This window comes from Dryas octopetala, chromosome 7, assembly GCF_963921425.1.
Source record: "Dryas octopetala chromosome 7, drDryOcto1.1, whole genome shotgun sequence".
Taxonomy (NCBI): Eukaryota; Viridiplantae; Streptophyta; class Magnoliopsida; order Rosales; family Rosaceae; genus Dryas; species Dryas octopetala.
Genome location: NC_141372.1, coordinates 2417381 through 2445173, shown reverse-complemented (window position 1 = coordinate 2445173; position 27793 = coordinate 2417381). Strand labels below are relative to the sequence as shown.

General features: G+C 36.2%; 6 protein-coding genes and 1 non-coding gene across 8 annotated transcripts; 5 read left to right on the top strand and 2 right to left on the bottom strand.

The window, feature by feature from the left end:
• Position 1: 1 nt before the first annotated feature.
• Positions 2 to 4157, bottom strand: LOC147278389 (Major facilitator superfamily protein). The gene is made up of 4 exons (XM_086250158.1): positions 3495 to 4157; positions 2089 to 2190; positions 726 to 896; positions 2 to 598 (listed from the first exon to the last, which is right to left on the bottom strand). Exons 1-4 carry the CDS (start codon positions 4155 to 4157, stop codon positions 2 to 4), a joined length of 1533 nt encoding a protein of 510 aa, XP_086106284.1.
• A 663-nt stretch (positions 4158 to 4820) lies between these two features.
• LOC147278388 (phospholipid hydroperoxide glutathione peroxidase 1, chloroplastic-like) lies at positions 4821 to 7356 on the bottom strand. The gene is made up of 6 exons (XM_086249544.1): positions 6968 to 7356; positions 6499 to 6575; positions 6296 to 6357; positions 5781 to 5899; positions 5515 to 5682; positions 4821 to 5038 (listed from the first exon to the last, which is right to left on the bottom strand). Exons 1-6 carry the CDS (start codon positions 7238 to 7240, stop codon positions 5009 to 5011), a joined length of 729 nt encoding a protein of 242 aa, XP_086105670.1. The 5' UTR covers positions 7241 to 7356; the 3' UTR covers positions 4821 to 5008.
• Positions 7357 to 9544: 2188 nt separating this feature from the next.
• LOC147278386 (eukaryotic translation initiation factor-like) lies at positions 9545 to 15147 on the top strand. Its single transcript, XM_086251070.1, has 9 exons — positions 9545 to 9863; positions 10878 to 10949; positions 11109 to 11204; positions 11442 to 11612; positions 12108 to 12205; positions 12377 to 12464; positions 12556 to 12906; positions 12996 to 13238; positions 13673 to 15147. Exons 1-9 carry the CDS (start codon positions 9726 to 9728, stop codon positions 14729 to 14731), a joined length of 2316 nt encoding a protein of 771 aa, XP_086107196.1. The 5' UTR covers positions 9545 to 9725; the 3' UTR covers positions 14732 to 15147.
• Positions 10467 to 10571, top strand: LOC147278387 (small nucleolar RNA snoR103). Its single transcript, XR_015123692.1, has one exon. It is a non-coding gene; the product is annotated as a small nucleolar RNA snoR103 (small nucleolar RNA).
• A 92-nt stretch (positions 15148 to 15239) lies between the features above and the next one.
• Positions 15240 to 16899, top strand: LOC147278385 (pentatricopeptide repeat-containing protein At3g29230-like). Its single transcript, XM_086249542.1, has one exon. It carries the CDS (start codon positions 15268 to 15270, stop codon positions 16789 to 16791), a length of 1524 nt encoding a protein of 507 aa, XP_086105668.1. The 5' UTR covers positions 15240 to 15267; the 3' UTR covers positions 16792 to 16899.
• Positions 16900 to 19142: 2243 nt separating this feature from the next.
• On the top strand, positions 19143 to 24973 carry LOC147278384 (putative protein phosphatase 2C 60). Of its 2 annotated transcripts, XM_086251331.1 has the most exons (12): positions 19143 to 19199; positions 19418 to 19587; positions 20213 to 20335; positions 20853 to 20916; positions 21128 to 21236; positions 21961 to 22114; positions 23017 to 23142; positions 23374 to 23497; positions 23813 to 23889; positions 24100 to 24152; positions 24282 to 24336; positions 24474 to 24973. In XM_086251331.1, exons 3-12 carry the CDS (start codon positions 20219 to 20221, stop codon positions 24678 to 24680), a joined length of 1086 nt encoding a protein of 361 aa, XP_086107457.1. In that variant the 5' UTR covers positions 19143 to 19199; positions 19418 to 19587; positions 20213 to 20218; the 3' UTR covers positions 24681 to 24973. The 2 variants fall into 2 exon arrangements, with proteins under 2 accessions (XP_086107457.1, XP_086107456.1); XM_086251330.1 differs by lacking the exon at positions 19143 to 19199 and having other exon boundaries at positions 19206 to 19587.
• A 282-nt stretch (positions 24974 to 25255) lies between these two features.
• Positions 25256 to 27139, top strand: LOC147278383 (uncharacterized). Its single transcript, XM_086250155.1, has 5 exons — positions 25256 to 25282; positions 25370 to 25538; positions 25583 to 25640; positions 26728 to 26818; positions 26900 to 27139. Exons 1-5 carry the CDS (start codon positions 25256 to 25258, stop codon positions 27137 to 27139), a joined length of 585 nt encoding a protein of 194 aa, XP_086106281.1.
• The last annotated feature ends 654 nt before the right edge of the window (positions 27140 to 27793 follow it).

Genomic DNA, 27793 nt, shown 5'->3' with positions numbered 1-27793 from the left:
CCTAAGCTTCAATTTTCTCATTCATTGGAACCAGTTGCAAGCTCCCATCATCCTCAGCACTCACTCCAGAATTCTTGGTCAAAAGATCCGAAGGGATCAACACCTCAAGTTGATCAGCCATGGGGACCAAAAATACCAAAGCAAGTGTCAAAAATCTCAACACATTTCTGATGAGAATAGCCAACCACAAGTTTGTAAAGTTAGTCCTTGTGACATTAAATGTATGAAGCACCATTCCTCCACCCCATTTAGATGACAGTGCACCAAGGCTGTCGATGCACATCAACAGCGCAAAAAATGTGCCTTCAATGCCTAAAGGACAGAGCCTTGTGCTTAGTACAATCATGGGCATCCATCGAATTTTGCTTACAATTCGAGAGACACATTCTTCTGTGATGACGAAGAAGTAGTCCGGAATGCCCAGGACTAGGTTCCACCTTAGGATGAATACAAGGTCGAGCATTCCGGATGTGGCATAGAGAAGTTGGGCGAAGAAGAGGAGGTTTCTAAAGGGGTAGTGTTTTAGAGTCTTGTGGTAGATTAGAACCCCTGCCATTGAAGCCATTGCACCAACTGCATAGATCATCCCAACAAACTCCTGCTTAAATTTAAACCACACACATTTTAACAAGAGTTCTTCTAATGAGTCGAGATTAAGAGTGTGATGATAAAATTTGCTAAGCATATATATTGAGAGAGTGTGTGAGATTGCCATAGAGAGGGACCTGAGAGAATGCAGGACCAGCTGTAGGGTCAGTGTACCAATAAAATTGGCCTTCATGGGTACTTATGCTGAGTGCCAAAGATAGGTACATGTAAAGTGATGGCTTCCACACCTGAGGGTATTTGATCGTTTTGTACATGCCCCTAACTGCAACTCCTACTTTCTCCATTGCCTGGAGTACATGCACAAATTAATGACTAGCTACTTTTTAACTGCTCAACATAGATATTGTATGTGAAATCAATGTGCATCTTAATTAAATAATTGGGTGTTTAACATGTCAACAAAATAAAACTTGGTTTGTTCATTGGATATTAAGTGTTTTAGGCAGCTATTTGGAGAGCCCCTGTTACTTGGGAGTTGTGACATATATAACAAAAAAATTTATTATCAACAATCCATCATGTTATGTTATCTGTTATGTTGTCAAATGTCAATCTACAACATTGATTGAATTAACTTTTAATAAAATATACATCTTAATTCACATTATAACAGCATAATATGCCATATATATATATATATATACATATGTAAAATATGATAGTACAACATATTGACCCTAGTCTAGTTGGTCTGTAGGAATCAAAGGGCTCTGCCACATGCTAAAGCCTAAAGTCACGCCTCTGTATTTTGAAAACCAATAAAGCTTAGGATTAAAGTTTAGTTTGAGATTGTTGTGAGAAAAAATAGCTGTGAAGTAAAGCAGTTGAGTGTTTGGTAAACTATATTTTCAAAAGTGTTGAGTACAAAAAGTAGTATGAAAGTGTTTGGTAAATTGTAATATAAACCTGTTATGGCTATTTATAATTACTAAAATAAGGGTATTATGGGTAAAATAAAATTTTCATTGTTGCTGTGATTCACTGCAGCTTTCAAAAACACCTACAAACTTGCTTTATATTTTTGCTGTGGGGAGTTGAGAATTGTAGGACAAAGCACTTTTTTATTTTTTTACCAAACACCAAAACTGTTGTAAGTGATTGAGAATTGTCATCCACAGTAGTTTTTGGGTTCTCCACAACAATTTCAAACGGAGCTTAAATTAATTATGAAAGAGCTCGCTCGCCTTAATGGTGACTTTTCTACATGAAAAAGTTGTATACTTCATTATTTCATGTTATCACGACATTGCTGTTAATCTATATATTTAAGCGATCAACGACAACTTTGCTGAGTTTGTCACAAGAAAATATAGATAATGACGGGCCAGGTAACTTAAGAGTTATTTGAAACCACAAAAATTTGACTTGAAAATTTGTAAGCATCATTTGACTCATTATTTCATGTTTGTACTTAATATGGGAAATTAATTTGTTAATAAAAACATTTGTTGAAAGTGAGAAAAATGGGAAATTTCTGACCTTCTTCTTGTCAGAACGGAGGCTGGTCGATCTTTCTTCATATATAACAAAGCCCATCACAATCAGTAAGACTGGTGGGATTGCCAAAAGACCCAATGCACCCTACAACAACAATTAATGAAGAGATTGTTAATCCAAATTATTGTTCTATCTCATTCCCAGAAGGGACGGCATATTACATTATTACATATAATAATAATAATAATAATAATAATAATAATAGTAAGTCAGAAATTTTGTATGGGCCAGATATAATTTTTCTCTTATAAATGCTTAAATAAAAAATTTAATCACAATTCTGGTTCTTTTAAATAGTTTAGATTTCGCAGATTCGTCCAGAATTTTTGAGAAAAAAATTGCATGTTAAATGAAATTTTCTTGGAAACTTGAAGGCAATAAGATAAACAGTACCAGCTGTCTTAGTAACAGGCACATTCCCTCAGAGTAGCATGACTGTACCAAACACGTGCCATGATTTGAGACACGTGTATTACATGCTCTAACATCCATCACATCCATATACATACAAAAAGAGAAAGACATTAATACAATTTGCATTAACTAATTAAACTAGGTTACTATATATGACAAATGCATCTTTTATAATGAAAAATTATTTTAATTTTTGTATGATCATAATACCATATAACATGATAATATGTTATTATCAATTCACTTAACTTATAATATGTATATAATTATTTATATCTAAAATCTCAAATTATACTTTTAAAAATACTTAATATGATTTGAATGAATTCAAAACGTCATTTGATATGTCACTTTATGAACACATACAATAATATTTCCTTACAAAATGCTAGATCATCTATGTGGAGAGAAAAAGAAAAGACAAACAGCAGTTACATAAAAGTTGTACTCAGACAAATGTATGATAAATCAACCATGACAATCGTGGCAAAAAAAAAATATATATATATATATATATCCATGACAACAGGCTTCTTCTGTTGAGGTATACCTCAACTTATTTATGTTGAGGTATGACCTTGTTGGGGCCCACACGAGTCGTTTTGTGTCGATCCGAACCGTTCGCAAGGATCATCTTTTTTGATAGATCATCCTTGCAAAAAATTAGTCAAATCGGAAATCATTTGCCTATCTAACTTTGATAAAACAAATGGACGGTTTCATCGAAAATATTTGGTTCGTCCATTTATTTGATGAAAGTTAGATAGGCAAATGATTTCCGATTTGGCTAATTTTTTGCAAGGATGATCTATCTACGGAGATGTAAAAATTGAACGGTTCGGATCGACACAAAACGACTCGTGTGGGCCCCAACAGGGTATACCTCAACATAAATAAGTTGAGGTATACCTCAACAGAAGGAGCCTGTCCATGACAATATTGAAAAATGAGAAAATAAAAATAAAAATGGGTACCTGACCACCGAGATGATGAACGAAAAACCCACTGGTGGAGTACCCAACCAAAGCTCCTGCAGAGGAGCAGAATCCACAAAGGCTCTGCAAGTCCGAAGCCAAAGTTGGGATCTGGATGCTATTCTTCGCAATACACGCGTCGATGGTCACCTCCGCGATCGCCATACCCGCCATTACTCCAACCAAACAGCCCAAGGCCACCACCGCAGCCAACTTGCCGCTTAATGCAACCGTCAGTGCCGAAATTGTCCCTATAATCCCCGCCACCACAAAATAGGGCCGTCGTTTATAGCCTTTAACGGGGAATACGTCGGTGAATAAGCCCCAGATGGGTTTCATGACCCACGGAATGTAGTACAGTCCTATGTAAATTTGGCCAACCGAGGGCTGAACTTTTTGGACGTCTTTCCAGTAATAGTCAGTGACCACTCTGAAGAACGATCCTGAGAAGCCTTGGCTGAGGCCATAGACGAGGATTACACCCAAGATGAAGCTTGGGTTTAGTTCTGAAGAGAGCATTTGGAGCCATTGGAAGGGTTGGTGGAGTATTGAAGCAAATGGGATTGTGGGTTGGGGGGTTATGGATGGATGGTGATGATCATTATCATCAGTTGGGTCTGAAATGGTTGATGATGGTTTATGGGTTTGATCAGAGGGATCCATTTTGGGAGCGTAGGGGAGTATGGCTCTGGGGTAGTAGAGGAGATGAGATTTTGGGGTCTCAAAGAAAAAGTTTGGACTTGAACTCCTAGGAAGGAACAGATGACTTGGAGTTTAAATTTCAGGCATAATGTATTAATGTTATGAATTCCCTCTTCCATGCATGAAAAATAGGTAGTTGATTGATGACAGTTCATGGAGTATAAAGAAAAAAGTGGTTCGGTACTTGAGGGGCTGGAATAAGAGAATGTAATTTAAAAGGAGGAGTTTTCACACTTCGAAGACAATATCATATGAATCAATGAATAAAATAGTGCATGGTTATGAAGGAACTTGGTTTAAGATCGAAGGTACATATATTCGATTAAAAAATCTAGTATATTTCTGGTTATGATTTATGAATATTATATTGGGATAAAATTGATTAATTGTATGGTTAATACTTAATAGCAATCCATGGTGAATTTTAAATTATTTACTTGTGGAAGATATTGGATAGGTTGGTTTCTTGATCTTGATGAATTGTGAGATTAAAAAATGATCTTCCTTATTGCTTTTATCAATTATTTGATAATTATTAATCCTATAGTTTCATCCTAAGTTCCTAACCATTAGATTAATTGGCAAAATCTGGCTGTATGACATTGCTAGATTTTAGATTCTGGATTCCCATCAATACAAAATTATGATAAATATACCAGAAAACGAGGGAAAAACAGAAAACAAAAGGAAAGGAATGTATCCATCACAAAAAACTACTAATTAGGAATCCATATACAGAGATTTCATTTCAATATATAAACCGCTGCCGCCCCTTACTGGTTTCCGCCGTGCATGTTGTGCAACACTGTTCTTCACGCAGCAACCAGTTTCTGGATATCCTTCTGAAGAAATTTATAGACAAAGAATCAGACCAGCAAAAAACAGAGAAGCAAATCGTCTTCTTTTTTTATTTTGGTATGAATGAAATTTTCTCCAATCCAAAGAAAGCTGCAAAGCAGCACAGATTGCAAACTGAAAGGTTTTGATCATCAACTAGCTTCCCCAAGTTTAAGTGAAAGCTTGAAGAAAGATATATGTTAGTTCACATGTTCTGTCAAAATCTGGAAACATGTTTCTATAACCTATGTTCCAATTTGAGTCCTCTTATGTTGCAGTAAATCAATCTTTTGTAGATAAAATATCTCTTTTTATGATTCCTGTTTGACACTCCTATCCCACACTCACTGATAGGTGGGTGAGTGTGCACCTGTGGCTGTCAAACCCCACTTCCCTACTGCACCTAAGCCCTGTATACTAGACATTCAAGGGGGTAATTCCCTTTTCATGTAATAAAACCAAGTAAAACAAGGAAGCATACCTCAATTTGAAAAGGTGATGTTGTTGGTGGATATCTCTCGACAACTTTACCATTCTTGTCCACCAAAAACTTCTCAAAATTCCACTTGATAATGTCACCTAAAAACCCTCCCGCACTTGATTTCAGAAACTGGTAAACCGGAGCTGTGCTGGGTCCATTGACATCAACCTGTTATGCACTTTTAGTACTTGAAAGACCCATCTCCATAAATAAGAAAAAAAAAAAATGAAATGGATGGAAAACATGCAGTTGACCTTCAAACCCACCTTATCAAAAATTGGGAATTCGGCTTTAAACCTTGTACAAGCAAACTGCTTGATTTCCGGATTTGATCCCGGTTCTTGGCCCCCAAACTGATTGCAAGGGAAAGCTAGAATCTCAAACCCTGCAATGAGGTTGAATATAAGACACCCAGCAACTATTACCACCTGACTATAATGTTCACTCAAAAGGAACTTCGGGAAATAAAATTTCTGTGACAAGTCATAAGAAAATAAGCTCTCAACAGAAACACTTTTGCTAAAAAGTTTCGTACTCAAGGATGAATTAACAAAAACCATGCATTCTAAAGCTAATCCTCCCCATGCAGCCACCACCCTGACCAACCAACAAGAAAGTAAATTTGAGTAACAAGAAAGAAGCACTCAACTTCAAGAATGTAACAGGAAGGACTAATCCAAAGGATTTTCAGAATTGTGTAAATTCAATCTAATCCAGATTTTGCAGAGGAAAATTTTGTACGGCAAATAACCAAAAGGAATTTCCCATAGCTGCAGCATACCTTGAGTTTTGTATTTCTCATACAAGTGTGACAGTTCTGAGTAATTTGAAGAAGTCAACCCACTGAAATCCAAATAAATATTTTTTGGTTAATTCAGAAGCATCTCAAACTTTCACAGACACAGGCCTTTCGTAAATTGACTTCATATATTCTCAACTAAAAGACAAATATAAAAAGGAGCTTGTCAATGAAGAAATGAATACCATTTTGAAGCAACATTGACAACCAAAAGAACCTTCCCCTTGAATTTGTTAAGAGGAACATCCTTTCCATCAATATCCTACATAAAAAATAATCCAGGCATGAGCAGAAAAACACAACATCCATATCTAAATTTTCTGCCTGAAATATTACTCTCCTGAACATACAATATTAGAGGTAAAAGGTTTAAGCTTGTATCAAGTAACTTGCAACAGTCCAAATCACATACACATAATGTTCACCAAATAAAAACTTATCACTTCACACGTATCAATTTCAAACCAATTTGTGTCACCACACAAAATTGAGTTACAAGTTTGGTTCTTTTCCCTGCCACGCCCAAGTGAATGGTATTCGAGCTTATCAAAAAACCATAAAGAATAAAAAATTTCGAAGAAAAAAACATAATTACTTCAAGAATTAGGAAAAGGGGAAAAAATATATAATATTTCCCAGGCATGTAAGATGTACCTTGACGGTGAAATCATACAGAGTTTTCTCTGTAGCTGCTCTTGCATAAACACCCAAAGACCGAGACTTGAAGAAAAACCCATTAGAATTCGGCGATTGTAAAGAGAACCCATTTCGGAAAATTGCTGATTTAGAGGACCCAAGTGAGGATTTGATGGATGGGATCCAGAAAGCCATGGAAGGGCATGAAGCTGAAGAGCTTGAGCGTGTTTTTGTTTGGAAATAACCGTGTAAAGCTGTTGAAATAGTTGCAGAGAAGGGCATGGAAGCCATTTTTGCCTGGTTAGAAGTTAGAACTTGGAGCTCGGTTGGAAATTTGGAATTGGGAGTTGGGAGTTGTGGATCGCTTCTATATTAGCTCGTTCAGTTGAATGTGAAGCCTCAGGACTTCCCAGTCTTACGTAGAGGTTCTCCTGTGGAAGGTGTGGTCACACGTGGTCCTTTCGTCTGCTTTGTGTTTTTTTTTTTTTTTTTTCTAATTTATTTTCATTTTCTTTTCGGGGTCTGTACCGTTTGGTTATTATTTTTGCACACTAAACCATAATATAAACATAAAATGCTTTAAAAAAATCCACATCAAACGGTTGTTTCTTTACTAAATTCGATTTTAGTAAAATACCAGAATGTCTATTTTAGTGAGAGAAATATAATATTTTGAGATAGTTTGAAAAAAAAAAAAAAAGTGGTAATTATGAATTTATGAGTTAAATTTATAGTTTTAAACATGAAAATTTTTCTTTTCTGCATAAATAAGGTATATTTTATAGAATGAAAATATGAATTTTTGTTTTTTTGGGTCTGGAAGTGAAAATATGAAGTTAGACTGATTTCTTCTGCTTGAATATGAAGTTGGACTTACATGTGAATTTTATAAGACCGACAAGGGAATATGTAAAGGAAATTTTCTACGGGAAAGGGTGTTTGGACTTTTTTCTCGAGGCAGGACACGTGTTTTGGTATAACTATCTTTTTTTTTTTTTTTTTGAGAAAGATTATAACTTTTTTGTCGGGAGGGGAGGATCAATTTTTAGTGCATAAACAATTTTACTATCATTCTAATTGAACTATCTCAATAACACGAAAATATTAGAAGTTAAGATCTCTCTAACATTATTTAGTTAAATATCATTAAATCAAAAGTTAGTTAGTGTCCGAGTTTTAACCTTCATAAGTTTTATTATTTTATCTTAATTTAAGTTTTTAATTGATATCATAAGTCAAGGACTATATGGTCTAATAGTGGCATTAAATTTTCCTTTTAAAGAGGAAGTCTTCAGTTTGTACCACAAAATTGCCCATAATATCTTTTTAGAAAATAAAAAAAGAATGTGCTCATGTTTTGGCAAGAGAGACTTTCAACAATCTTGATCACATGGCCATGCATGATCAAAATTTAATTCCAACCGACTATTCAATGAAAATTTAATATTAATATTTATTTTTAAAAATAAAATATTTAATTAGATTTAAATTTATGATCACCAGTCATTCTGTATTCTTGTGATCATCGATTACCAATAACCGATCACCAATTATCTTATAATTATCAATCATCAATTATCTTATAATCAACATTCACCAATTACCGATTATCTTGTAACTATCAATTTTTATGATCACAATCATTTCACAATTATGAATTTTCTCGATGATTGATCATTTTGTATTCTTGTGATTATCGATTACTAATAACCGATCACTCATCTTGTAATTATCAATCATCAATTATTTTGTAATCAGCGATCACCAATCACCAATCACTGATTATCTTGTAATTATAAATTTTTATGATCACCAATCATTTCACAATCATGAATTTTCTCAATAATGGATCATCTTATGATTGAAACTAATATTTTTCTCAAGTCCGCAATCAAACTAATTAAATCATATAAAATGACTCTTTACTTATAATTCAGTCGGTCTATAAAAAACTACTGGTTAGCCAATTACACATGTTTTATTTTGTCCAACAAAAAAAGAGTTGAGGAAATCCTTTTTCTTTTAGTTCTCAATCAATCAATGCACGTTTCTTCCTTTTTATAGTAAGTCAGTGTAATAAAAAAAAAGTAATGGATTAAACAGAAAAACACATGTCCACGGTAAGAAAACAAATCCGTCCAAAAAGAGAACAAATTATAGATGAAAATTGAAGATAATATTGGACAATTATTTTAAATTATTATTATTATTTTTTTGTTATAAAGGGAGACCAAAGAATGAGGCCTAGAGGGAGGAGGGGGCAGCACAACTGCTTGGCCAATTGGCCTACCCAAGTCCTCAATTATTTTAAATTATTAAACAAACAAAGTAAGTAATTTTGAATCATATATTTTATGTTTTTGAGAATCGCATACCTTAAAAAAAAAAAAAAGATTATATTACCCTTTTTTATCAGAATTAAATTAGAGACCTTTTTTATTTGGTCAGATTGAATTATCAATTATGTACCTAAATCTGTAACCGTAACGTTTAAATGAAAATTAAACAAATAAATTAAAAAGAGTTTTAAAAGGAAAAAAAAAAAAGGCAATCACTGGAAGGATGTTTTTTTAAGTTTGTTTTTAACTTTTAAATAGGGTTGCGTTTGTGTCTTCTCCTCTCTTTGCAGCTGCTGCGAGGAGATTGCACGGCTACACATAGAGAGAGTGCTCTGTCTCTATCTGCACAGAGCGTAAACCTAGCCCTATCCACCAATCGGACAGCCGTAATTTCTTCCTCCTCTCTTTTTATACAAAAACATCGACGGCACAGACTTATGATGGCGGATCCGACGGTGATTAGCTTGAGACCCGGAGGCGCCGTTGGCCTGCGTGCCCCGAGATTTCTCCAATCTCGCTTCGAGTCTTCTTCAGAGGTTCAGGCTTCCCATGCCGGTCTCGCTTCAGCCTTCAAGGTCCTTCCAAAACCTAGCTCCCTAACCTACATGTATAAATATATACATATATATAAGTATATGAATGTATACGCGTATTAATGTATTGTATTTGCTTGTCTACAGATCTGCAGGTTTAATAAATTTTGAACCTTTTTTTTTTAAATTTTTTTGTGGCTTTCGAGTTTTTATTTGTTGAATTTTGAGTTTTAAATTGTATGCTATTTTTTGTTTGTTTCGAATGTGTTTTCGATGTTCATGATTGCAGGGTTGCTGATTTTGTTTCAAAGCTAAAGCGGGGTGCTTTTCTGCATTGTTCTGGATTAGTGTTCAGTTTGTTAGTGATAGACCTTTCATGGTGTTTTAACAATTTTCTTATATCTGTTCTATAATACTTCTATTATAGAGTTTTTGTTTGTAGGAGTTTTTTTGTTTTAAAAATGAACCTTATTATTGAAAGTTTAGATCTTTATTCACATTATTTCTTGAAATATTCAGAAATCCAAATGTGCTCTATGTGGAACCCAAAGCAAACATCTTTGAGCTTCTTAGAAAGGAGTTCATTTTTCAAAAATGGTAAATTTGATTTTTGTAGTTTCAATCGTCCTAATTCTTGGCAAGACTCTCAAGGATGTGTACCTGCTGTAAATATGGACGAAAAGTTATATGTGGGATTTAGGTGGGCATGCAATGAGTTAGCAATGCCCATAAAGACCCGACATTATATGTTAAGCCTCTGAAATTTAATGTTAGCTGTTGTCTGTTAATTGTGATTCTCTGAGGGATACATGTGCTCTAATTCGATGGGTCTTCACTTTCCAATAAATATGACCTATTATGGTTGCTGCTGTACCCTTGCTTCTTTAGGTTCAAGCTGTCATTTGGGTATGGTTGCTCATGCATGCCATCTTCACTCATTGATAAAATATCTCCTTTGTGTTTGTGCTTTCTACTTTCTGTTTTCTGGTGTAAAGTCAAGTCACGGCAAATTAATATTCATATGGTTTGACTATTTCAACTTTGCTTTAATAATAGACTGGTGACTTGCGGTTTGAAGGTCGAGAGCGTGTTCGATATACTAGAGATCAGCTATTGCAGCTTAGGGAGGTAATTCCTGTGATCACTTTTCTTAATAGCTATCTATTGTTCCCTAACTAGGTTACGGAACAGTAGAAAGAGAAGAGGGCATATTTCTTACTATATATCTTTTCCTGGAAAGTAGGCTGATCGTGTATTTGTTATATGATAATCTTACTTTTTGTATAGGCTACTACTATCCCTGAGGATATTTTGAAGGTTAAACAAGAAATAGATGCTGAGTTTGGTGGAGAGGATCCTACTTGGGGACATGCAGATACCAATGTGAGTTTAATTAATATTTTCTTGTAATTTGCAAATGTTACATCCATCTGCACAGTTAACTTGTTAATATCAACTGTCACATTTACAACTAGTCCTTGCAATTTGGTTATTTGTAATATATTTTGCATCTTAGAATATAGGTCAGATGTACTTCTCGTGTAATATGTCCTCCATATATTTGTAATATGTTCATATCCATTTTAGGAATTCTAACATTTAGTTTGAAAAATTTATTAGCTGCAACCTCAACCCCAAGGCCGTTATTCTGAGCCAGATAACCGTGATTGGCGTGGTCGATCTGCACAGTTGCCTGCCTCTGCAGAGGAGAGAAGGCCGCAGGACTTGAATAACCAGCAGGACCAACTAAATTCCCAGTTTGGAAGGGCACAAATTTCTGGTAACCAAGTGGTAATAAGTTATTATCAGATTGTGTAAAGGATATACATGATCTCTTAAGATTCTATGTTTTTGCATGCTATTCTGCAGATTAAGTTTTGTTTGTTTCTTTGTATTTCTCAATCAATGCATTAATTATAAGCAAATAAGTACTAGATAAGGCATATTACTTGCAATTTCTCTGTTTTTGATGAATTATTATTTAAATTTTTGCACACGATTGAAACTTTGAAGTTTATTCAATACATTGTAGTTTTAATTGTTTAATCATTGTCATAATTGATTCCTCCTTGTACCCAATTAGGATTTATTGGCTGATATGTTTAATTTTTATCAAAAGTCAGTTGACAATGCTAATAAATTGTAAGCACCAATATGTTGATGCGTATTTGGTACTGGTTTATGGTTGTTTGATGGGGTTCAAGAGGCATGAATATATTTTGGACGAACTTGTTGGTTCCCGTAGTTTTTATTTTTACTTTATTCTAACCTTTTTCACAACACCAGGTAGGACCTGCTCCTGCCCTCATTAAGGCAGAAGTTCCATGGTCAGCTCGAAGAGGAAATCTCTCTGAGAAGGATCGTGTATTGAAGACAGTGAAAGGGTAATTAATTCTCTGATTCCTATAAGCTGGAATGTATGCTTTCATGATATTTATTATGCTTCAAAATTGTGGTAAGGAAGCATTCAAGTCTGGATATTCTTTATCTGTATTTTTCTTTTGTGCAACTGCTTGTTATCCTATATCATCTTACAAAATATTTTCTTTGTGCAGTATACTGAACAAATTGACCCCAGAGAAGTTCGATGTTCTCAAGGGTCAACTGATTGACTCTGGAATTACAAATCCAGATATTTTAAAGGTTTCAATTCACTAAATATCTTGAATTCTTTTAACTCCAAAGTAACTATGCTTTCTGGTTAAAGAGCTTGAGGGTTCAATTTGAATTGCAGGAGGTTATCTTTCTGATATTTGATAAGGCTATACTGGAGCCGACATTCTGTCCCATGTATGCCCGTTTATGTTCTGATCTTAATGAGAAGCTTCCTCCTTTCCCAGCTGAGGAGCCTGGTGGGAAAGAAATCACTTTTAAACGAGTCCTGTTGAATAATTGCCAGGAGGCTTTTGAAGGTGCCGCCAACCTGAGGGCAGAAATTAGGCAGATGACTGCTCCAGAGCAAGAAATGGAAATGAGAGATAAAGAGCGAATGCTTAAGTTGCGAACTCTTGGAAACATACGCCTTATTGGGGAACTATTAAAGCAGAAGATGGTGCCTGAAAAGATTGTCCACCATATTGTTCAGGTCTTTTTCTACTGTTGATTCACTTGTGTTGGTTGTATTTTACAGAAATTAGATTGCTCGGCTAACTATAGACTCTTGTGCAACCACAGGAGCTTCTGGGACATGATGGCAAAGCATGCCCTGCTGAGGAGAATGTGGAGGCAATATGTCAGTTTTTCAACACCATTGGTAAGCAGCTGGATGAGAGCACAAAATCTCGCCGAATTAATGATAGCTATTTCAGTAGGCTGAAGGAGCTGACTAAGAACACCCTACTTGCACCACGATTGAGGTTCATGGTCCACAATGTTCTTGATTTGCGGGACAACAACTGGATCCCTAGGCGTGAAGAGGTGATTCTACATATCCTGTGATTTCTCCTCTTTGTTGTTGCTGAAGGGGGGGTAATAACAAGGAATTTTTCCTACACATTGTTTTTTTGGTTAATTTTTTTTTTTTTTTTTGAGTTGCTGTTTGCTTCATAGAGATCAAAAGAGCCAAGTGACCAATTTACTCTCATTTACTAATTTCTATTCTCTGAAGGATTGAGACAGAGAAATCTATTTTCCCTCCGTTTGGTTGTTTTGGTCATTTATAAATTGGGATGGTATTGGTCTTTAATATTTTTCAGAAAATACTTGATTTTAGCAAGGACAAGGACAATCAGAAGAGTATAATGTGATCAGAGCTTATGAAAACATGACTTTGGGGGAGACTATCAAATACATTGATGTCATATTTGGGACATGTGTTTCTTACTTGTGTTTTCTTATCTCTGTGTTGTCAGGTGAAAGCAAAGACCATCACTGAAATCCATTCAGAAGCAGAAAAGAATCTAGGGCTGCGTCCAGGTGCAACAGCAATGATGAGAAATGCTCGTAATGCTGGTCCCCCTGGGGATTTGAGCCCCGGAGGTTTTCCTGTTACCAGGCCTGGCTATATGCCTGGAATGCCTGGGACCAGGAAAATGCCAGGAATGCCTGGGCTTGATACTGACAATTGGGAGGTTTATCGATCCCGACCAATGACCAAGCGTGATGGTTTGGGTCCCTCTCAGTCTGCCGGACGTGTCCAGCCACCTGTGATCAGCAAAACACCTTCTCTTAATTCAAAGTTTTTACCTCAAGGCAGTGGTGGCATCATTGGGAAAAGTGCCTTGTTGCAGGGAGCTGGTGGTCCTCCTTCCCAAACTAATTCTATTCCAGGAGTTGAACCTCTTACCCAAAACCCCAAGCCAATTGCTCCAGCTGCATCCGCAATTCTTTCAGAGAAGCCTCTGGCTCCTGCAACTGTATCAAATTCGGTGAAGCCTCTTGCTCCTGCAACTGTATCAAATTCTGCTGTTCTTCATAGGAAAACTGTATCTCTGCTGGAGGAATATTTCAGTGTTCGGATTCTTGATGAAGCACTTCAATGTGTGGAGGAGCTGAAATCCCCAGCTTACCATCCGGAGGTTGTTAAAGAAGCTATTGCCCTTGCTCTGGAAAAGAGCTCACCGTGTGTAGAACCAGTTATAAAGCTTCTTGAGTTCTCGTTCAATAAAAATGTTTTGACATCTGAAGATATAGCAACTGGGTGCCTTTTGTTTGGGTCAATGTTGGATGATATTGGCATTGATTTGCCAAAAGCGCCAAAAAATTTTGGCGAGATTCTTGGGAAGTTGGCTCTGGCATGGGTGTTGAACTTCAAGGTTGTGAAGCAAGTTTTGGAGAAGGTGGAAGATGACATGTTCCGGACGGACATCTTTGGTGCTGCTATGAGTAGTATTACATCCAGCCCTTCCGGGCAAGAATTTTTGGCAACCCAGAAGACTGATGTTCAGGCTTGTGAGAGTTTGCTTTCCTGATTCATGCCAGTTTTAGTCGTCACAGGAAGCTGTCCGGCATTTGGCTACAGGGAGGGGGATAGAGCAGTAGCTTGCTTATATCTTTCCCATATTTTTGAAATCTTTTTTCCTTTTTTGGCATTATGTGGTCAGTGAACCAAGAAGCAACGGATAATTTTATTCAGTTGTATATTTTTTTGGGGGGTTTTAATTTAGTTTGTTCATTAGTTAAGCTGAGAAACATGATGTCTTGTATTTTTCTCGAGCTTGGGTTATTTTTTCCCGGGGAACAATCGAGATAAATAGGATCTTACATGATCCTGTTGTGACATTAGTTTTGGAATCTGTGTACCAAATACCCTTGGAATTTGTATTGGCCTGTATGGCCCTAAATTTTCTTTATGGATATTGTTTTATTGTCTTTTAGCTTCAATAAATGTCCCTTATGTTTTGACATCTTTTAAATAGCCTGGGTGAGTTTTGACATCGTAACTAACTTGTAAGGAACTGCTAGTCTTTTAAATTTTTAATGGATTTTTAGTTTCTTTCTATTGAGAATGGCTCTTGTGACCTGCAACTTCATTTGCCTATCACCTTCACCTGACCTGCAAAGATGGAATAAAATTATAAAAACCCAAATGCTTAAGGGGAATGCAGAGCATGCAATTCAATCATACATACACATGCAAAAACTTGGTTTCTTTGCTGATAACTATACATTCCCCATTTTGCTCAAAGCAGCAGGTAATGCTTCTGATTTGTGTACTGGGTTGGCACTCCACGGCCAAACGGTGAAAACTGGTTTTTGTGACCATCTTTTCGTGCAAACTGCTCTACTCGCAATGTACTCTTCTCTTGGACTTGTTGTTAATGCCCGCAAAGCGTTTGATAAGATGCCTGTGAAAGATGTTATAGCCTGGAACTCCATCTTAGATGTGTATGCTTCCAGTGGCCAGATGGATAGTGCAATGGAAATTTTCGATACGATGCCATCACAAGACCTTTTGTCTTTCAATATTATGATCTCTGGGTTTGCAGGCACAGGAAGCGTAATATCTGCCAGAAGTATGTTTGATAGAATTCCTGAAAAAGACACTGTGTCATGGAACTCAATGATATTGGCGTGCACGAACGCTGGAGAGATGGCTGAAGCGCATACATTATTTGAGGCAGTGCCAGAGAAAAATGCCATTACTTCGAACACAATGATAATGGGTTACTTAAACAATCAACTTTACGCCAAAGCTATTAATTTTTTTGACAAAATGAAGGTTGGAAGCATCAAACCTGATTATGTGAGTGTGACTGGTGCTTTATCTGCCTGTGCCCACTTGGGTTCACTTGAAACAGGCATAAGAATACACATATATGCCAAAACTCTTGGGCAAGCCTCAAGTCCCCATGTAGTAACAGCACTCATAGATATGTATTCCAAGTGTGGAAGCATACAGAACTCGTTAGAGGTGTTCTATAAGTCCAAAGATAAGGACATCTACTGTTGGAATGCCATAATTTCAGGACTTGCTCTTCATGGTTTTGGCTATGCTGCTCTGAAACTCTTCAAACAAATGAGAGAGAATTGCATAAAACCAGATGATATCACCTTCATTGGCCTTTTAAGTGCATGCAGTCATTCAGGGTTGGTTCAAGAGGGATGCCAAGTGTTTGATTGCATGGAAAAGCAATTTGGGGTCACTCCAAAGGCAGAGCATTATGGGTGCATGGTTGATCTTTTGAGCAGAGCCAGGCTTTTTGACAGTGCATTGCAACTCATTGAGGCCATGTCGTTTGAACCAGGCGAGTCTGTCTTGGGTGCTTTGCTCAGTGCTTGTGTTATTCATCAGGACCTTGAGACTGGGGAGAAAGTGATGAAGCTAATTTCTAGCAGGGCTCATTGCTTGAGCGATGGAGAATACTTGATGTTTGCTAACTTGTATGCATCGTGTGGGCAATGGGAAGAAGCACAGAGATGGAGAAACATGATGAATGAGTCAGGCATTGTTAAGACTGCTGGGTGCAGCCTCATCGAGATTAATGGAAAGTTTCACAAGTTTTTGGCTGGGGAGAATGGTTTTGGCTGAGGTGTTACACATCGATATTATATTGTGTTCGTATAAACACAAACTCGATCATATGTATTTTTCAATACACACAAACTCATAGTACACTATAACGACCCATGATTAAACAAATACTTTCAAATTAGGTATATTCTTGAATAATTAAAAGTGATGACGTAGGCATTGACTGGCATGAATGCAATACATCATCTATCCTAGGCTACGCTCAACAAAATGGACACGTTTTGACGCATGACTAGAGCACACAATGTTTTACCTCCCATGGACTGGTGGTTTGAGAAAACTAGGTGCCAATTAAGAGTCAACCATTAATAATTAGGGCTAAATTCAAATCCACCCAAAAACTACCAGAATTAAAATTTAGCCCAAATATTTCAGGACCATGAGATCAGGAAGCTGTTTGAACACTCAATGAACGAAGATCCAATATAGATTGTGCCAGCATTGATATACACATATACAATGTGGCATATATGACCTGTACCCACCATGATGGAACAAAGAGATCATGTACAGCCTGCCCTTAGTGGGGTTGCACTTATACACCAAAAGGTTGGCCATACATATCTAATGGGGTTGATGCCTTGATAGGTCATCATTTTTGTTAGGAGACAAGTCAGTTTTGGTTCACCAATCAACCCAAAACATTCACCATCTATTTTTAGTAACTTCTGCGAGAACTTTTGACGATTTGGTAACAACTTACTCTACACACCAAATCCCTTATAAAGTTATAAGTATTGTTTAAGCAGATTTGGATTGGGAATTTGCGATTTTTTTACTTTGACCAATAATTATTAGCACGCTCAACGTCTCAAGCACATGCATGAAGGGGTAAAGAGAGAAAAACAAGGTGGTGTGCAATGTACATGTTGGGGGTGGCTCGACAAGTTGCCAGAGAATTTGTTACCTAATCGTATCTTGTCTTGTATTATTGTTATACACAAAAAGTTACGGTCAGGGTCACCGGCACAAAACAAAGTTGATTTTATTGCCTAATAAAGCCTATAAACCAACTTTAAAGAATGAATTTAGAAAAAACAAAAGAGAACAACTTTTATTATACACCCCATAGGACCACAACTTACCCATTATAGAAAGGAACAATAAGTTACCTTTAAATTATTACTTTGATTATAACCTCCCCAGAAAAATTTGTTGTTACTTGACTCATTTTCTAATGCGAGATATGGATGCAGAAACAATATAGAATATGAAAGATTTTTACATTTTTCGTCCTTAAGAGATGGGTGATTTGCATTTGCCTCCAACCCCATATGGTTGAATGAGTAATATAATAGTATTAGAGGGATTACGGCTTCTAACCACATCACTCGATAACATATAATATGTTAATTAATAATTGATCATAATAATTAAAGTAATAAGTACGCATTAAATTTTACATACGGTAACAAAATATGATTATTTACCATTTTGTATAAGTATCTTTCCGTAAGATGAGTAGCAATGTAGCATACTAGCATAGCTCATTATAGTTTATGTTTGTACAAATTCGAATTGATTGGAATGCTGCTCAACATTATTATATAAATTATTTACAATTTCTGTTCAACTTAATTCCATGTCTCCTATAAACTTTGACTTTTTATTTTGGGATTTGAGGCCTTAATTCCATGACTCGTACTTGGCTTTGACGCTAGTCAAAACATAGAGGTATATATTAAACTTCCAATTCTTATTTTTAGGAAATCTGTTGGCACGAAAGGAATCTTGTATGCAAATTAAGGATTGGGTTGAACCCTAAAATATTAAACTTTAGTGGCATACTGACATTGATGTAATACCAAACTCTACCTATTACTTGACATTTATCTACTATAAAAAAAATTATGTGCCGCATTAGCTAGTAGCTGAAAGTTAATAATAATTAGTGCTTCTGATATTATTATAATGAATCTAAGTAAATATTGTAATTAAAATCTAATTAATAAAAATATAAATCATAAATATAGACAAAAATAAATTGCTTTTCATAATTTAGTGAGGTTGGCTGCTGCTACCCCCATGGGTACAAATGGAGGAAAGTAGGAGCCTTTCTTTTGTTTGTTTGGTATAGAAGTGGGTGATTGATAGATAACGAATTTAACAAGACTTTATTGTCTTTCATGCCGACATGGGTATAAAGACAACTTGAAACACATTAGAACTCCTGCTCCAGCGTCCACTTCCAGATTAAAGAGGTGGGTTGTTTTCTGTTTTTGTTTTCGTTTGTAGTTAATAAGAAGAAAGAGAAAGAAAATTAGTAAAAAAGAAAACAAGAAAACAAGAAAAAAAGAAAAAAAGAAAATGAAAGAAAGATAGAGGTAGAGGTGGGCGTGTGTAAATGTGTAATGTACAATGTATGTGTCTACGTGTGAGAGATCCAGACACAGAGAGAGAAAGAGGTGAGCTTGAAAATACTGTAAAATCCCCATCGACAGTGTGACCCGAATTTCCCAAATTTCAAAAGCTTATTCAGTCTTCCAAAAGTCATCTTTTTCTCTCTCTTCTCCGATGAATTTGCTGTTTTGAGCCTTTTGACTCTCTCTCTCTCTCCGTTGCTCTGTCATTTTTTGAATTATTGATACTATCATCCATTTCTTTGCTTCTCGTTTTCTCTCAGATTCCGTGAAGAATCTTCTTGCTGACTCTTTTGTGAAACCTCAGAAAGACTGTCTTCAAGCCTGAAAACTCACAAGGACTCACTTCCCAACCCCCAAACACCATTCTTAGTGCTGTTTCTTTCACTCGGATTCTGATCTTTAGCTCTGTACGGACGCCCCAGCTGGGCATGTGAGGGAACCTCAACTCTCTTGTGTATATATATATTTTTCTTTTTTGGTTAATTTTAGTCTATAGCTTACAAATTAGCGTCTAGGTCTTTCTTACTTTTGGTTAATCTTGAATTCTTGATTATTGTTGCCTTTTGAATGTAAATTTTGTTTCTTTTTCTTTTTTGAAATATGGGTTTTTCATATACTGTCTGGTTTAAGTTGATCTTGATGATAATGGAAAAAAAAAAGGTTGATCTTGATGATTGTTATTATTATTTTATATATTTATTGTTTCCAATTCTAAATTTTGTGATTTTATATATTTAATACGTGTAATACTGCGGGCGTCTGTGACCAAATCGATCCAATCTTGTATAGCTTGGAATATGATAGGATAACATAGGAAAAGGAGTTACAAAAAACTGGCAAATTCTTGCCTTAGTAAACATTACCAAATAGTAAACAGAGGCTGACTGGTGATTTCTATCTATCTTCATTACCAAATAGTAAACATTTTGATTTTCTAGAAGTCCTAATGCGTTTTGTGACCTGCATTTTTTTAACTTGCATATAGTTATTACTAAGCTCTTTTGGTTGTTGGAGAAAGGGATATAGTTTCTGATTGAGTTCTTATTTAAATTTAGATTGGAATGGGTATATATCTAAGCACTCCCAAAACTGACAAGTTCTCTGAAGATGGTGAGAATGACTGTGTCAAATATGGTTTATCGTCCATGCAAGGATGGCGTGCAACCATGGAGGATGCTGTGAGTAAATAAAACTCTGCTCTTCCTATTGAAGTTATGTTGAGAAAATAAATCCTGTTATGTACATTTTCAGAAGATATAATCTTTTAACTTTGCCCTTTTTGCGTAGCATGCTATAATTAGGATTCAGCTGAGTTTGATATTACTTGACATGTTCAATCAAATGCGTAATCCTAAATTCTACTTGGGGGGTTCTTATTTACTTTTTTAATTAGGAAAGAAGTCAATTATTCTGTGACAGTGTGAAATGTTCACAATTTGGTACTTGCTTCCCCAATTGGAAGAACCCATCCTGCTTGGGTTCTAATAAAAGACTTCCCATTCTCTCTCTACCAACTTTTTTCTGTGTTTAATTTCTTTTTGATAAATTGTTGTAAAAACTAACAACTTTCCTGGATTCTTCAAAATCTGTGCACCCTGTATAAGTGGGAAGTTTCTATGATTATTTACTTTGTTTTGAGAAATCACGTGGTATCATTAATATTCTGTTTGTTACTGTGATGATTTCTTTTGTTAGCATGCTGCATATCCCGATCTGGATGCATCCACCTCATTCTTTGGTGTGTATGATGGCCATGGAGGTAAGAATTGGAAAGTTCAGGTATCTGTATGTATGCTAGATGACTAGTTTTTATCAATATAATGGTTAGTATTTTTTTTTACTGTGCCATTGTTACAAAGAATGAATGCCTTCTGCTTTGTGATCAGACCTACATATGTTGTCTGTGAAGTATATTAGCAATAATTTGCATCTATAGTATTAATACTTAACTAAGTCCAATATTCTTTTAGGCAAGGTAGTTGCTAAATTCTGTTCGAAGTATCTTCACCGACAAGTGCTCAAGAATGATGCATATGCAGCAGGAGACATAGGAACTTCTGTTCAAAAAGCTTTCTTCAGGTTACACCTTTAGTCTACTTAAATTAAGTTGCCTTTTACCATTTTCTGAATGGAGGGGGCGAGTACAAATGTAAGAATGGTGCTATATTGTAAAGGGAAGCGTCAATAGCCTTATGTATGTGATTCATACCTGTAATGATTCCGACTACTTTATACTTGATAATCCTTGTACTTTAGTTTGTTGTACAATTATAGACTTTAAAAAGTATTAGTAATAGTCTTTGCATGGTAAGTGTGTGTGAAAAGAGTGGTCTATGCTTGGATCCTGAGAAAATGCAGGATATGGCTTAATAATTTTTTACTGTCCTCTCAAAGTTCTGCTATTGTAATTATATGTTAATGATTTCAAGTAGTGACTTATTTAAGTGTTTAACCTAGTCTTAAATATGCGTCATCCTGCTGAAGAAAGACCTGACCACATTGTGTAGCTTTAATTTTGGGAGATGCTGCTCTAAAGTGGCTTGAGCTTATAGAGGCAAAATATTGGCTGTATGGGTTTAGGCCTTTATTGTTCTGGATCCTAATAAGATCATAGAATACTTGAGATAGTAATACTTGTTCAAACCGTACATGGTTTTTCTTATGATAAGAATTCAAACTGTAAAAGTGTAAATTTTTTAACAATAAAAAAACTAGAGTTTAGTGCCTACCTTTATAGTTAATGGTCTTATTATATTTTTTTTGTTTTTTTGAGGTTTAAGGTGTTGTTCGTTTGATTATGCAGAATGGATGAAATGATGCGTGGACAAAGGGGTTGGAGAGAGTTAGCTGTTTTGGGAGATAAGATAAACAAGTTTACTGGCATGATAGAAGGGTTAATTTGGTCTCCAAGGAGCAGTGAGGGTAATGATCAAGCTGATGATTGGGCTTTTGAGGAGGTAGGTGCAAGAACCATAAAGTTGATTGAAGTTAATATCCTTATGTAGAGCAGATTCTGATATGCTTGGTCTGGTTTATTTGAATATTTATTTGAGTACTAGAATTCTTCTTGTTATTCAGCATTTAATCATTCAGTGACAATTTGTATGCTTGTTAGAATATATCCTCCCTGCTAAACCTAGCACCATGTTTGATATAGGGGAAAGGTGAAAGGAAAGATGTAGGTGGAAGGAAAAGGGAGAGAATGAAGCTTGATTGGTAGGTAGGAAGGTAGAAAAGGTAGAGAGGAAGGATGACAAACCCCTCCAGTCCCACAGTTTTAAACTGTCCAAAACTCGGCAGATTGGAGGAAGGCAAGCACGGGCCCATGCCTATGTTGCAAATTTACAGTTCTGTACTTTAATATTAAAACAGACCATGATAAAATAATAATATTACTTTATATTACTTTTCCTCACGTTATATCCAAACAAACCCAATTCTTTCCCTCTCCAACCTAACAATTGTTGAGAGTAATATGGAGCAATGTCCCACATTGGAAAACTAGAGCTTAGCATATGTGCTTATAAGGTCTTGGGCCTCTCCACCCATTGCCAATTGGTTTTGGATTGGATGCTCATATTCTATCAACAACAAGAGGGAGAGATGAACTCCTTTCCATCCCTTCCATTTTCCATTCTTCTGATCCAATCTTTGACTCTTATTTAGAATTCCTCATACAAAACATAGTTTAGGATGAAACCAGAGGCACCAAGAGATTATCTAATAATATATAGGGACAGGCCTGCACACAAACACACACATACCATTGTTGATTTGGGTCAACCATACAAATGATTTGTTTCATTTGGTTTCATGATATCTATGCATTCCATAATTTAAACTCAATTATGTTTTTCAGGGACCTCACTCTGATTTTACTGGTCCAACTTCTGGGAGCACAGCCTGCGTTGCAATTCTTAGAAACAAGCAACTTGTTGTTGCAAATGCTGGTGATTCTCGTTGTGTGATATCTAGGAAGGGTCAGGTAATTTATTATTTTCTGTTGTTCTTCTGCATGCTTGTTATGTTGATTGCTTAAAAGACACAAGTAAGATTTTGCTTTTTCAATATCAAATGGTTAAAAGTGATGAGCTTTTAACTTAAATTACAAGGGTATATAAAGGTGTTGGCATGCCTATAATTGAGAAAATTCCTTTGTTCTTGATTCTCGTCGAACATTGTATATAGTTTTCTGATTGTGACTTCTCCTTTTCAGGCATATAATCTGTCAAGAGATCACAAACCTGATCTTGAGCTTGAGAAGGAGAGGATTTTAAAAGCTGGTGGTTTTATTCACGCAGGACGGGTCAATGGCAGTTTGAATCTTGCAAGAGCTATAGGTAATTTCACTGCCTGAATGTGAATTCTTAATATTCTTGCTTTTTGAAATTTCAATTACCAAAAGGCTTTAAATTATAACGTTCGAAATTTAAACTTGTGGATATGATTTGGAAGTATGAAACTGCGCCAGAAGAAAGACTGAACACTTCCTAATTGGAAGAAATGCCTACATGCATGTGTGTGCTCACACACACACACCTATTGACATGTGTATGTTACATTATGTGTGTGCATGCATATGCATGTTTGTGGAGGGATCTTAATAGATAGTTTATGTAGTTCCCATTCTTATATTAGTTTTGCACATACTGCAGGTGACATGGAATTCAAGCAGAATAAATTTTTGCCAGCTGAAAAGCAAATTGTAACTGCAAGTCCGGATATAAACACTGTATGTATATACTTGCAATGTTGACATTTTGACAAGATATATATATATATTTAATATATCATGGGTTTGATAAAATGGTGGTTTTGGGGCTATCTACATTTCCAAGTTACTTATAACTGTTTTAGTAGCCGTTGTCATTTCAAAACGAAAATTTTACAAACAATAATTGGTTTTCTTCTATTTTAATTTATTTGATGATTTTGTAATCAGGTTGAACTTTGTGATGATGATGAATTTATTGTGCTAGCATGTGATGGCATCTGGTACGTGTAAATTTAATTCACACTGTAAATTTTATTGCTAATTTCTTCCCAAAATATATGGATGCTTGTCTGAATCTGAGTTGATATTAATATACAAGTAGTGATTGTTGCTTTTGTAATTTCTTACAGGGATTGCATGTCAAGCCAGCAACTGGTAGATTTTATACATGAACAACTAAGCTCGGTAAGCACATATCTCTCTCCCTTTCTTTTTCTTCTTTTGGTTTGAAAGCAAGCACAACATTCTCGGAATGCAATTGAAGTGGTGCTTTTTCTTTTTCTTTTGCTTCTCATTGACACTTATCATTGTAAATCATGCAGGAAAGCAAGCTATCTGTGGTGTGTGAGAGGGTCCTTGACAAGTGTTTGGCGCCATCGACTGCTGGTGGTGAGGGATGCGATAACATGACCATGATCTTGGTGCAGTTCAAGAAGCCCCTTCGGTCCACTGAACCTGCAAATGACCAATACTCGCCAGTCGAAGCAGCAGGAAGTGATTCAAAGTCAGGTGAAATTGAATCGAATTAGTGGCTGCCTTGGACCATGAATTACAAGAGCTTTCATTGCGTTTTACTCTTTCAAAAGAAATGGTTTCTCAGATTCGTAACTGTAGATGATGGTTTAGCATGAAGATGAATGGATCAGTATTTAGTAAAATTCGTTTTTCTGCTCGTGAATGTTTGCTTATGCTTGAAATGCAAGAATATCACAACTTGAATAGTATGTACAGATAATGACAAGTCAACCAACTGTTTGAACAACAGCAGCATCTACCCTATATTTGAGCTGTTTAATATCATCATCATTTCTTTTCTCATCCATACCTCTCTGTGTCATGAATCAGCTCAAGAAATAAGATAATTTTAATATATGTTTCTTTCATTATCACTATGCCTATTAGTGATGTATATGCTCCTTGTGTTTATCTTTGATTTTGCACGTAGTCATAAAGGTTATATACTTGTTACTGTTATATAGAAGTTTTACTCCGTAACCATTAAAATAATTTGAAGAAAAAAAAAAAACCAGAAAAAAGGGGATCCAAGCTGAAGTACTAGACCATCATGATGTCATGTGTAACAATGACTTAGTCTACATTGGCCATGGAGGAGATGGAGTTCAACGTCCTAGTAAACGACGACCGATCCTCTACCCACATTCCCACTTGGTCAGCTCACTGCCCCTCCACATAAGAGATACGGAGATTTTGGCAAGAGATAGTGATGGCGGAGATCGCTAGGCAGCGCCAGCTGGGAGCCGAGGTCAGGAGGGAGCTGATGCTCGAGCTTGCTCTCATCAAAGCCCGTCGCTCCACGGTGTTCGATTCCACCCATTCTTTAACTTTTGGGTCGCCCCATTTGGGTTTGAGCTTGCCGCCACTACTGGGTTGACAGGAATATGGGTATTTTGGTCATTTCCCTCTTATGCAGAAAAGGTTGGCGGAGGCGGGATTGGGTGGTGTGAGTTACTGAGAAGATGGGGCTTTTGGTAATTTGGCGTTTGGTGAGGGGAGCTTGCCTTCGGTGGCGCCACAGTGCAATGAGCTTGTTAATGAGCCACTGCTCCAAGATAACAAGCCAACAGTCCCAACACCAGCAGTGTCCGAAAATGTCAAGGTGTTTTTTTTTGAAAGATTGTTTTCTTTGGTTTTCACATTTTATATGTGGGAGTCATTTAGATTTTTTAGTAACATATTTCATGTAGCAGATGATGTTGCCGTATTATAACCAGAATGGATCGCTGAAATTGAATGCTTTGTTCAACACTCCCAAACATCATCATGGGACAAGCTAAAACCTATGTCTGTTAGAATATGAGATTAGAATTCTCTCCATTTGCAAATTTCCAACTATTTGGTTATGAATGAATGGCTGGAAATGAAATTCAAGAAGATGTGGAAGAATGGAGCTAGCGAGATGACATTATGATTCATTTCGAGCCGTTTGCGATCATGATCTCTCTCTCTCTCTCTCTCTCTCACACACACACATACACACTACTCATCATTGATCTTCTTCGTGTGATAAAACATTAGCAGACCCCTGGAGTTGGTTCTTCAACTTCATGAAATTGAGCTTGGCTAGTGAAGGGTTTGAGCTGTAAATAAAGGTGTCAGAAGGGTAGATCAGCAATTAATAATAGAGAGAAAAGGAAAGATCTTTTTGAGGGGGAGAACACTGATGCATGGACAAAACTGAATAATCTACACTATGTCTTTGTCTTGAATGAATTGTGATCATTATTGGAACTTACACTATGTCAACCCATTGTAAGAGGACTAGCCAAGCTTATGCGAGAGACCCTATGGGAATCTTAATATCATGGTACTGAACAGGGTTTCCACCAGATACGTTGCTGCAATTCCATTAAAGAACTATACTTTAATTGAAAAAGTAGACAGATGAATATGCTTGGAGGAAAGTATGGATGATTCTGTGCAGATTTTCGTTTCCACATTAATGAGTGCAACTGTGCATGCATTTTTCTAATTTCTTGAATTTCCATTCTAGCTGCATTAATTGGTCTGAGTACCATGGTGGTTTTGTTGAAGCATTTTATGCAATGTTCTATACAGTGACATGCATGTTATGCAGACAAAGTCTGTGAGGTCGAATGTTGGGGAGAAGAGGAAAGCTGATACAATCATACAGGAGAGGAACGAGCTGGTTTATCTAGCAATGTTAAGAAAACGCAAAAGAAATGGAGCTGTGTGCTCTGTCAAGTGACAACCACGTCTGAACGTCGTTTGGAACTTGGAAGATCACCTCAAAGGGAAGAAACACAAGGCCAAGGTGGCATCAAGAAGTGCTAATAAATCACTAGAGGAGACATGTGATGGTGAATTACCAATTGATGAAACGCAGAAGAATCATAAATTCTGGTGCCAGATGTGTAGGGTAGGAACTGCTAGTGAAGCTCTAATGGCAAAGCATCAGAATGGGAAGAAGCACATCAGAATGGGAAGAAGCATGGAGGGGCTGTCATAGCCATATCCACCAAACCTGAGAATGCCCAAGAAGTTGAAACAAAGCTGCCAACGAAGAATGTCGAAGAGGGACAAAGGTAGCAGGAAGAGAATGGCTTTTACAATCATGAGGAAAGTTTAGTCTGCTAATGCCTAGTACTGTGTAGTCTATGTTACAGATTGCTCTTTGTTGTTGTCGTATGTTTTTGGTCGTATCTTCATCTGATTATAAATGAAGATAAGAGCAACTAGTTATTGTATATGTAGTTCCACATGAATTTGTAAAAGATTTCGGCCACTAGGTTAGAATTGTTGTTCAAGTTCATAGGTTTTACTACTAATTGTTCCATATGGGACTAGTCATTCTTGTCCATTAGATAAAAGGAACGGAATCCCTGGGTTGCACGCTTAAAAGCTTGTATCATTTATCTTAAATCAAAACAACCACCTTTCCTATAATAAAATTTATTGCATAGTTTTTTCCAATTGCAAGGGTCAGATTCTTGTGTTTATTTCAAAAACATTGACATACACTTGTTGCCATACCATTAAAAAAAAAAAAAAAAACTTCCCTCATAATTAATACTCTCACAGGCTCACACAACTTCATTAGCATTTAGCAATTAAATAAAAAGTCTTGAAATATTGCATGTGTATTTTGAGAATTCAACATATG

What these genes read in the sequence shown, in the direction of transcription:
- LOC147278388 (XM_086249544.1), bottom strand. Translation starts at nt 7,240, where the DNA reads ATGGCTTCCATGCCCTTCTCTGCAACTATTTCAACAGCTTTACACGGT. An exon ending in TGTATGATTTCACCGTCAAG is followed by an intron (nt 6,576 to 6,967) that starts GTACATCTTACA and finishes TTTTTTATGTAG; the next exon opens with GATATTGATGGAAAGGATGT. An exon ending in AATTCCCAATTTTTGATAAG is followed by an intron (nt 5,683 to 5,780) that starts GTGGGTTTGAAG and finishes AGTGCATAACAG; the next exon opens with GTTGATGTCAATGGACCCAG.
- LOC147278384 (XM_086251331.1), top strand. Translation starts at nt 20,219, where the DNA reads ATGGGTATATATCTAAGCACTCCCAAAACTGACAAGTTCTCTGAAGAT. An exon ending in GTTCAAAAAGCTTTCTTCAG is followed by an intron (nt 21,237 to 21,960) that starts GTTACACCTTTA and finishes TTGATTATGCAG; the next exon opens with AATGGATGAAATGATGCGTG. An exon ending in TGATATCTAGGAAGGGTCAG is followed by an intron (nt 23,143 to 23,373) that starts GTAATTTATTAT and finishes TCTCCTTTTCAG; the next exon opens with GCATATAATCTGTCAAGAGA.
- LOC147278383 (XM_086250155.1), top strand. Translation starts at nt 25,256, where the DNA reads ATGGAGGAGATGGAGTTCAACGTCCTA. An exon ending in AGATGGAGTTCAACGTCCTA is followed by an intron (nt 25,283 to 25,369) that starts GTAAACGACGAC and finishes TTTTGGCAAGAG; the next exon opens with ATAGTGATGGCGGAGATCGC. An exon ending in GAGCTTGCCGCCACTACTGG is followed by an intron (nt 25,539 to 25,582) that starts GTTGACAGGAAT and finishes CCTCTTATGCAG; the next exon opens with AAAAGGTTGGCGGAGGCGGG.
- LOC147278386 (XM_086251070.1), top strand. Translation starts at nt 9,726, where the DNA reads ATGATGGCGGATCCGACGGTGATTAGCTTGAGACCCGGAGGCGCCGTT. An exon ending in AAATTTCTGGTAACCAAGTG is followed by an intron (nt 11,613 to 12,107) that starts GTAATAAGTTAT and finishes TCACAACACCAG; the next exon opens with GTAGGACCTGCTCCTGCCCT. An exon ending in CAAATCCAGATATTTTAAAG is followed by an intron (nt 12,465 to 12,555) that starts GTTTCAATTCAC and finishes TTTGAATTGCAG; the next exon opens with GAGGTTATCTTTCTGATATT.
- LOC147278385 (XM_086249542.1), top strand. Translation starts at nt 15,268, where the DNA reads ATGGCTCTTGTGACCTGCAACTTCATTTGCCTATCACCTTCACCTGAC.
- LOC147278389 (XM_086250158.1), bottom strand. Translation starts at nt 4,157, where the DNA reads ATGGATCCCTCTGATCAAACCCATAAACCATCATCAACCATTTCAGAC. An exon ending in TTCATCATCTCGGTGGTCAG is followed by an intron (nt 2,191 to 3,494) that starts GTACCCATTTTT and finishes TTGTTGTTGTAG; the next exon opens with GGTGCATTGGGTCTTTTGGC. An exon ending in CTGGTCCTGCATTCTCTCAG is followed by an intron (nt 599 to 725) that starts GTCCCTCTCTAT and finishes AAATTTAAGCAG; the next exon opens with GAGTTTGTTGGGATGATCTA.